Source organism: Gouania willdenowi, unplaced genomic scaffold, assembly GCF_900634775.1.
Source record: "Gouania willdenowi unplaced genomic scaffold, fGouWil2.1 scaffold_382_arrow_ctg1, whole genome shotgun sequence".
Lineage (NCBI taxonomy): Eukaryota > Metazoa > Chordata > Actinopteri > Blenniiformes > Gobiesocidae > Gouania > Gouania willdenowi.
This window is the reverse complement of record NW_021145143.1, coordinates 13,414-23,065: the sequence shown is the minus strand read 5'-3', so window position 1 is coordinate 23,065 and position 9,652 is coordinate 13,414. Positions and strand designations below refer to the sequence as shown.

The 9,652-nt window shown below is 36.9% G+C and overlaps 1 protein-coding gene across 1 annotated transcript; it reads left to right on the top strand.

Moving 5' to 3' along the window:
• Window positions 1-5,263: 5,263 nt before the first annotated feature.
• Window positions 5,264-9,407, top strand: LOC114460046 (submandibular gland secretory Glx-rich protein CB-like). Its single transcript, XM_028442080.1, has 7 exons — window positions 5,264-5,459; window positions 6,506-6,577; window positions 7,556-7,621; window positions 7,744-7,797; window positions 8,056-8,109; window positions 8,351-8,659; window positions 9,330-9,407. Exons 1-7 carry the CDS (start codon window positions 5,400-5,402, stop codon window positions 9,405-9,407), a joined length of 693 nt encoding a protein of 230 aa, XP_028297881.1. The 5' UTR covers window positions 5,264-5,399.
• Window positions 9,408-9,652: the final 245 nt, after the last annotated feature.

Here is a 9,652-nt window from a genome sequence, read left to right as displayed (position 1 = left end):
TATTTTGATTCCGAATACTGCACCGATACTCTCCCCGGTCATATCTGAAATCCGAACACCACTAGTATTTTGATTCCGAATACTGCACCGATACTCTCCGCGGTCATATCTGAAATCCGAACACCACTAGTATTTTGATTCCGAATACTGCACCGATACTCTCCCCGGTCATATCTGAAATCCGAACACCACTAGTATTTTGATTCCGAATACTGCCACCGATACTCTCCCGCGGTCATATCTGAAATCCGAACACCACTAGTATTTTGATTCCGAATACTGCACCGATACTCTCCCCGGTCATATCTGAAGTCCGAACACCACTAGTATTTTGATTCCGAATACTGCACCGATACTCTCCGCGGTCATATCTGAAATCCGAACACCACTAGTATTTGATTCCGAATACTGCACGATACTCCTCCGCGGTCATATCTGAAATCCGAACACCACTAGTATTTTTGATTCCGAATACTGCACCGATACTCTCCCCGGTCATATCTGAAATCCGAACACCACTAGTATTTTGATTCCGAATACTGCACCGATACTCTCCCCGGTCATATCTGAAGTCCAACAAATTATTTCAGCAGTCTGCATAATTCAGTATACAATTCATGGCCCATAGGGTGACTCACCATACCCAGGACAGTTAAGTGCAGTGTCCCTAACTATACTTGGTTCACTTGATCCTTTTTCTCTCTACACCAATTGTCTCATCATAAATGGCTGATCTACTTTGAAGATAGAGACAATCAAGATAAATATTAAAAACAAAAATCACTTAGTGCACATAACTTTTTATTCTATCAAAAAAATAAATTAGAAAGAGTTAGGAACAGTTTAAATAGGTCTCTAGAACAAAGTAAGAAAAGAAAAGAAGAAAAAACACACACACACCACACCACACAGAAACAATAAAACATCTCCATCTCAGTCTTCATCCTCCTCACTCACATGCAGATAGATAGATTTTTGATCTGAAGTGGGGGGGGACCTTTTTGAAAAGTGTCCAGTGTCTTTACGTGTGCGATTGGATCTTGGATCGATAGCCTTTTTTCTATTACTGTCCAGTGCTTTCTGGCAGGTTTTCATTATTCCTGAGAGCCGTGCTGCTCGCCACTTTGGTGAGGCAAATTTGTAACTAGTTTTGTCCTCGTCACTGTCCTCGTCGCTGATGAAGTTGGCATCGGCCCCACAGAGATACACCCAGTCCTCTGGAGAAAGGATCCTCTGCCCCACTTTGACCCGTTTCTTGAAGAGCTGTGTGACAGATTGGAAGAGGTTAGACTTTCAAAGCAATCAACAAAACATGTTGTATATGTCACCCTTTCTCCCTGAGTAGTCAGAGAACATCTAATTCTATATCCTTCCGTTCTCACAGAAGTACAAAATAGTCAAAATCTACAAAAGGTAGGGTTTAATTAACTTAGATTCGTAAAGGAGATTGGCAGGGACAACTCTGCATAGAGTGAAAATACGCACGTGAGTGCACAGACACGCAAACTGAGATCTGATACTTTCAGTATTCGGTCCGTGCTTGTAAATTTGTTGATTTATTCTAACTCCCCCCAAAAAACAGCATCTGTTCATGTAGATAAACAGGACTACTGAATAACAAGTGTCTGGAAGTCTACTTCAGATATTTATTTAATATTAAAGAAGATTTTTTTTAAATCAAAACCATATACAGTATGTAGCATTATTATCTGTGTACCCTTCGTTCTTTGGTTATTCCATTTTAAAACCAAATCAAAACAAATAAACCATGTGGTTATTTTTGTTTCATATGCCCCTTAAAATTCATTTTTATACTTAGTTTTTTATACAGTGTGGTATCATTAACATGTCAATGTTAAAATAATAATATTATTAATAATAATGCCAGTGACACTTTTTCCCCATCTGGTTAGTTTGTTACAGTGAAATCAACTGCCATATTTTTGTAATATTAAAAACGTATTGCACCGTAGTAATTTAAATAAAACTACTAGATACTTTTTACACACAATTCAAAGTCTAACACTAAACATTTTTTCATGGATTCCCTCAATTGTTAGTTAGAGGGTGATTTGCTCCTTTCTTACTGCAGGGCGAGCCCAAACACCTCGCTCCAATTTGATGATGCGTTCCTACTTTGATGACGAATTTAACGCAGCACTGAGCTGAAAATGCCGGGCCTCCAAGAAGCTCTCTGCTGTGATTGACATGTAAACAGACACGCCCACGAAGGTGAGCATTTCACCTATATATGTTTTTTCTACAGTCTATGTATGTACCGGCGGACGCCCCGCCCCCATACCTGAAAGATCTTAGAATAAAATGGTCAAATTATATTTCAGTTGTTTTTTGGGAGTTGATATACATGTAAATGATTGTGTGAGATGGGCATATGATTTCACATATCGATTGCAGGCTTGTGAATCAAATTGAATCGTATCGTGGCAGACTCTGTGCTATCGACAAACATCGTATCCAAACATATCGACATCGCATTGTAATTTAATTTAATTTACGAAAGTAAAACACACATGAGCCAAAATTAAGAAATATTTTTTCCCCCCAGAAAATATTAGTTTTTAACTCCTGTGAGGAAACAAAATAAATACTTATCAATAAAAATAAAAAAAAACCTAATTAAACAAAAATGTATGTCAAAAATAAAATAAGATACAATTAAAAGGAAGATATAAGTTGTACTGTGAGGAAACAAAATACATAATAATAAAACAGAAATCTATAATTAAACAAAAATGTATGTCAAAAAAAATTGTATTGTCAAATAATGAGTAAGATACAATTAAAAAGTAAATATAAGTTGGCTAATCACTACATGTGCCTTGGTCGACCAACCATTTCCTTGATTGACTACAGCCCTAGCAATAACTCACTCGATCTCTCCTGCTCGTGAGAGTCTTCCTCCTCTTTATATCCTCCTTTGTCCCCTTCAGGTCCTGCTTGTTGCTGGCCTTGTAGGACTCAAAAACTCTGTTGCAGGCTCCTAGTGAATGAAAATTAAAACACAAATACTATGTCATGAACTCTAAATGTATTATTTTAAGGCATCTCAAAAGGATAGTGATCACTCGAACATTAGCAGACAATTTCCAATTAGGTCCCCAGATTAACTAGATCAGACTTACTTCTAACTTGGCTTATGCCCCAGTGTGGCTCAGCATCTTTAATGGCCCCTATCACAGCCTGGGTAACCTTTTCATTTTGATTAGAACGAAATCTGTTGGGGGGGTATTAATTAATTCAGCAAAACATGTTAAAAACAAACAAAAAAAAAAGTACTATTTTGTAATTTTCACAAACAGTGGCAATTCAGAGGAAAAGAGACAAAAACACAAAACATACTTGTTCTCTGGTTGGAACTGCCATTGCAGGTCTGTGAGGCTTCGATATGTATGACGGACCAATGCCTGTCGGGATATAAATACAGTGAAAATTAGCAAATTATAGGCCAGTCTCCATTGATGAAATCAATGGAAGTATAAGTATAATTGATGATAGAAAACTACATACCGTCAACTCTGATGGGATTTTTTTTGTGGTGGTGGATGAGGTAGGATTAGCCTCGATTCTTTCCAGCCTCTCCATCACGTCATCAAACTTATTATTTATGTTGTCGACACTCTTCTGCTGTTGTACGATTGCGCTAAAAATGTGAGGGGGAAAAAAAAAGTTAACATTCCACTGTGATGTAGGCTGGGGCAAACACAGATGTTCAAACATGTCACAAGACAGAATGATACATTGCTTCATAATGTCGACAAAAAATGGACAACTGTTCATTTTAAGTGTGAAGCTTACTTTTGTTTTTACATAATTCCATAATAAAAAATACACCCTATTGGTATGTTGCTATTTTTTTTTTTACATTGCTAAACCAATAATGTGATGATAAATGGTAAATGGACTTGAAGTAGTCCTTAGGCGCTTTACATATCAGCTCATTCACACTCACATTCACACACCAATGGGACTGAGAGTCATATTTGCCTCCAGTGTTTCCCTATGGAGACAGAAAGGACTTTGGCCCACGTTTACATGGGACCTTTATTTCCCCTTTCATTCAGAATAAAAGTTAATTCCTCTTAAAAACTGAAAGTTATTACTATTTTATTACTTAACGTAATGATAAAAAATCACTAAAATTATATTTCATACACGTTTTCCAAAGCCATGTGTTGTAGTTTGTATAGCATAGACATTTATTATGTTTTTTTTTACTAACACACACACACGTTTGTTTGGAAACGCACAACGCGTTGCTGTAGCAACAAGCCACGCTAGCGAGAGTTCGTCGCCAGTCAAAATGGTCGCCACTTAAACTACAACACCGGCCATGTAGGTACACAATATAGCAGAATGATACAGTGTCCACACACACATACTCATCATGACGAAAACACATTTCAGACAATAAAGCAAGGAATCACACTAAATATATTTACCTCCATATGTCATTCCGGGTTATCAACCCCAAGTTTCGGCGTGCTGGTGTCCCGTTCGAAGTCCCATTCAGTGTTCCATTTGGCGTCCGGAAAGACAAGGTTTCTCCCCCGCCAGACGGAGGAGTCCTCCCCGGTCGTGAGCAGCTAGGAGGAGAACACGACCCAGACCTCGACCGAGACCTCGATCTGGAACGAGTCCGAGTCCTAGGCCTAGAACACTTCTTTGTTCTCTTGTGGCCCATATTTCCCTCCATGGTATCCATGCTTTTAAAATGCGAATGCAATTCCGACGATACGCGGGCTGTATTTTTTCACATTTAGCGCTTGTAATCTCAAGAGCCAATCACTGCCACCGATGTAGAACACACGGCCAATCACATTTAAACTTTGGACCGTTAAAGACCTGCAATGCATTGTGGGTCTTCCAGGTTGAATTCACGCTTATCTACTGGGATAATGTATAGGTGACGCTCTCCATAGCAACCCACCATAGACTGTTAATACTGTTTCTGTGAAACACCGAGAAAACGAAATGGATCAACGGAGGAAAAGAACCTGGGGGCTTCTGTTTTGCGACCACTGTGAAGAATACGTCTCAAAGTCAACGTTTTATCGTCATCGAGAAATGGTATGATGATCAAACTTAGTGCACTTCGTATAAGTTGTAATTAAAATCAGCTTTATAGGCCAGGTATGTTTAACACACAAGGGATTTGACTTCGGTTGACTGTGCTTTCACTGTACAGTTTAAACATTAATAATAACAGTCAACTAAAAATGAACAAGTAATTTAAAGACTAATATGTACAAGAAAAATTAAGATAATTTCATAGGATGATAGTAGATGATAATGTTAATTATGACTGTATGTGCATGAGTAAACTTTATTTGCGTGCCAATGACTAAATATTATTTTCTTTGTATTGTGACCTCTAGAATATGAGCAGACCTTTTGCAAAACGATTTGTTGAGTCGTCATCAGAGGATGAACAACAACAGGTAACTGAAGGATTTTCTGTGTGTGTGTGTGTGTGTGTGTGTGTGTGTGTGTGTGTGTGTGTGTGTGTGTGTGTGTGTGTGTGTGTGTGGTGTGTGTGTGTGTGTGTTGTGTGTGTGTGTGTGTGTGTGTGCAAAAATGACAGCAAAAAACAAAAAAATTAAACAAAAAAAAACAGACCAAAATAATCAAAATCACTCCAAAAACACAGATGATGACAACAAAAAATAGAAACGATTAAGAAAAGCCATTAAGAGAACAATTTTATTTAAAAAAAAAAAAAAAAATTTATTTATTTTGAAATGTGAGACTAATTACAACCATAAATGTATACTTATGTTAAAATGTAACACTTTTGAAACATTGATTTAAGACATTTTATTGACAATAAAAGGCTTATTTTTAGATTGATTAATTTAATGCCTTTTAAGACTTTTTATGGATTCGCGTGAACCCTGAAGATTATACATGTGTTTTCAGCAGTTATTTTTGAAAAACTAAATTTGGTTGGTTGAATTCTAAAGAAAAAAGAAAAAAAAAGTGGGCCGTGATTTAATGACAGTGGTAAAAAGTGGGTCCCAGGGTGAGACCAGTTGAGAACCCGTTTTTACAATTTAGGTATTTAGAAAACACTCTTAATCCAGAATGATTTACGAAAAGGATAAGGATGCTAATCACAAGGAAATTCATGAAATGCACACAAGGAATTTGACTTTGGTAGACTGTGCTCTCTCTGTACAATGTAAACAATAATAATAACAGTACAGTCAACTAAAAATAAACAAGTCATTTAAAGACTAATATGTACAAGAAAAAACAAGATTATATATATATATATATATATTGCAGTGGTGAGTAGTGCGAAAGGATGATGAAGTGAACATGAGGTAGTTATCTTTTCCAGTATTTATATTAAAGAGTGTGTAAAGATGATAATTTAAATTAAATAATATGTGTGTGTACATTCAAAAATGACTGTATGTGCATGAGTAAACTGTATTTGCGTGCCAATGACTAAATATTATTTTCTTTGTATTGTGACCTCTAGAATATGAGCAGACCTTTTGCAAAACGATTTGTTGAGTCGTCATCAGAGGATGAACAACAGCATCAGCAACAGGTACTGAAGGATTGTGTATGTCAGGGTTGGAGTCAATTAAAATTTTCAGTTACAATTACGTCTTCAATCATCCATGTTCAATTTCAATTAAATTATGATTACATTGACCAACATTTATTTGAATTACAATTAAATTATGATTATTTTTTCCCCCCTGAAAGTCAATTACAAGTACGCTCTCAATTATTAAATGCCTTAACCATGTCTTAAATGAACTGTAAAATACACTGAAACAATTATCCGTCATCTAATTTGTTTCTCATCTTGTTAGGCTTAAATCAAGGCTATAGCCCTTTATTAATTTTTTAAATAACAAATTATCCTCATAACAGCCAATCCATGTAAAAAAAAAGAAAAATAACTGCCCTTTACAAGGTATGGCAGACCATGATTCATGCTGAAAAACTGTAATACCTTCTACCTGTATGGGTGTGAAGATTCACAAGGTATCATTCACCATGGTAACCGAGGAATGCACACCTATAGAATGCAACAACCAATCCTGATTAACATGATGGGATTAACCCACCTTTTGGGAAGTAGAGCAGACAAGGATGCCAGTTGAACAATTGCAGCCCTGGCCGGGCCAGGTCATGCATGTGTGAAACCATAGGGGGCCATTGTGAGGCTTGAGTAAGTGTTAAATTCCTTGTTAAGACCTTTTTGGTCACACATGTATTTTGTAGTCAGGGACAAGGCTGGCCTAGAACAGTGAGTGTTATCTGATATGTGTAAGACAAAGTTTTTATTGCATTTTCATGCCAATTACAATTACAAAGTCAATTATCTAAACTCAATTACAATTCAATTACAACAGCAACACATTTTTTCAAGTATAATTTCAGTCATGTTTACACCATAATTGTAATTATTTATCAGTTACGCGATTACAATTATAATTGACCCCAACCCTGGTGTGTGTGTGTGTGTGTGGTCCTAATTTCTAAGTCATATTTTTCTTGATATTTTCACCTCCAGAAAATGAGAAGATTTCAACGAATTGAAGAATCCTCAGAAGATGAGCAGCAGCCACAGCAGCACAAGGTAACTGAGGTGATGAACAACTACACTGACACAGAAATGCTGGAAAAAAGGTCCAGGCACATGTACTTGATATTAATACCCCACAATCCAGTTATTAATAAAGTTTGTTTTTTGTGCTCCAGATGACCAGAAGCCTCCATTCTAGCTCAACTGAAATATCTTCTCAAGATGAGCAGGTAAATAAACTGAAAGTTAGTTGTTGGTTGCTAAACTTAAGAAATAGATTTGTTTTGCTTAGCTAATCATCTATAAAAAAACACACCAGAAGAAGCTTGTGTAATGAGCATTATTGTAGAGAAGCTACTTATTCCCTGGTTTCATAGAATTTTTAAGATTGTTTTGAGTGACAATGACCTTTACTAAATAGTTAGAATGTGAAACATTCCACAATCCAGTTATTAATCCAGTTATTGTCTTAATGATTTGTGCTCTAGGTGACCAGAATCCCCCCTTGTAGCTCCACTGAAAACTCCTCAGAAGATGAGCAGGTATGAAATGAATTGTTAAATATGCATTAACACTGTTCATCAGTCATTTGAATGATAGAAGCCAATCCATAAGAGTGTTGCAAATCTTTGACTGTATCTTAATAGATTACCTCTGTTTGTATTGCTGTCGAAAGTGCAGATGTAACTACAGCAAATCCTGGTTACCTATCCTTGTTGAAAAAATCCCCTTTCATTTTCATTTTGCTGATCATAATGTTTTCTGTGTGTCTTCTCATTTTAGTTTTCTGAGGACCAAGAAGTTTGGAGTGAAAACGAAGACAGAGAAAATCCTGAGGAAACTGGTGGTTGTGAACCACACGCCATAATCACATTCTTGCTTTTGCTACTGGCAAAGTGGAAGTCATTCTTTACAGTCTCTGACAGGGCATTTGAGTCAGTTTTAAAAATTTTCAGAATTATGTTTAATGTACTGAGTAGTACATTTATTTTCACGCCGGCTTTGCAAAATATTGCAGCACATTTCCCTGCAACTTTATACATGTTCAAGAAGGCTATATCTGTAAATGGAAATGATTTTACATCATTCGTTGTATGTCCAAAGTGCCATTCTGTATATACCTTAGATGAAGCTGTAATGTTAAAACATGATGAAAGTGGGAAGGTCATCCAGAAAAAGTCAACAAAATGTTGCCATATATCATTTCCCAGACATCCACAAAAAAGATTTCGTAAGAAATGTGACACTGTGCTAATGAAATCTGTTATCGGGAAAGATGAAAAAGAGTTTCTTTATCCCAAAAGAAAATTCTGTTATCGTAGTTTGATCAAATCTATTAGTGATATGTTAAAGAGGCCTGGCTTTAAAGAGTCCTGTGAAAAGTGGAGGCAGCGTAATGTTAAGGAGGGAATATATGCTGACATTTTTGATGGGCAGGTCTGGAAGAATTTTCAGGTTTATGACGGCAAGCCATTTTTACAAGAGGTTGGGAATCTTGGTTTTATGCTCAACGTTGACTGGTTCCAGCCTTATAAATATGTCAACGACTCTGTTGGTGTAATGTACTTAGCATTGATGAACCTTCCAAGGGAAGAAAGGTTTAAGAAGGACAATATTATAGTTGTTGGTGTTATACCTGGTCCCCATGAGCCAAAGGAGCACATCAATGGGTTTTTGGAACCTTTGGTCAGTGATTTAAAACAGCTTTGGGAGGGGTTAGATATTGATGGGCAATTTGTCCGTGGAGTGTTGTTGTCCTTAGCGAGTGACATTCCAGCTGCAAGGAAAACTGGAGGTTTTCTCGGCCATATGGCAAATATGGGTTGCAGCAAGTGCCTAAAAAAATTTCCAAGGACTGAAGACAATAAGGTTGATTACTCTGGGTTTGATGATCCATGGCCTGTTAGAAGTAACACGGACCACTGTAGATATGCCAGAGATGCTAAGAGGGCAAAAAACAAAGCTAGCAAAAGCAAGATTGAGGGTAAATATGGAGCCAGATACAGCTGTTTACAAGAATTACCATATTTTGATGTTGTTCGAATGCATGTTATTGATCCAATGCATAACTTGCTGGAGGGCACA

Bases quoted from the DNA above. Each gene is read 5' to 3' on its own strand.
- LOC114460046 (XM_028442080.1), top strand. From the start codon at position 5,400: ATGAGCAGACCTTTTGCAAAACGATTTGTTGAGTCGTCATCAGAGGAT. The intron at 7,798-8,055 runs GTAAATAAACTG...TTTGTGCTCTAG, and splicing joins TATCTTCTCAAGATGAGCAG to GTGACCAGAATCCCCCCTTG. The intron at 8,660-9,329 runs GTATGTCCAAAG...TGTTGTCCTTAG, and splicing joins ATGATTTTACATCATTCGTT to CGAGTGACATTCCAGCTGCA.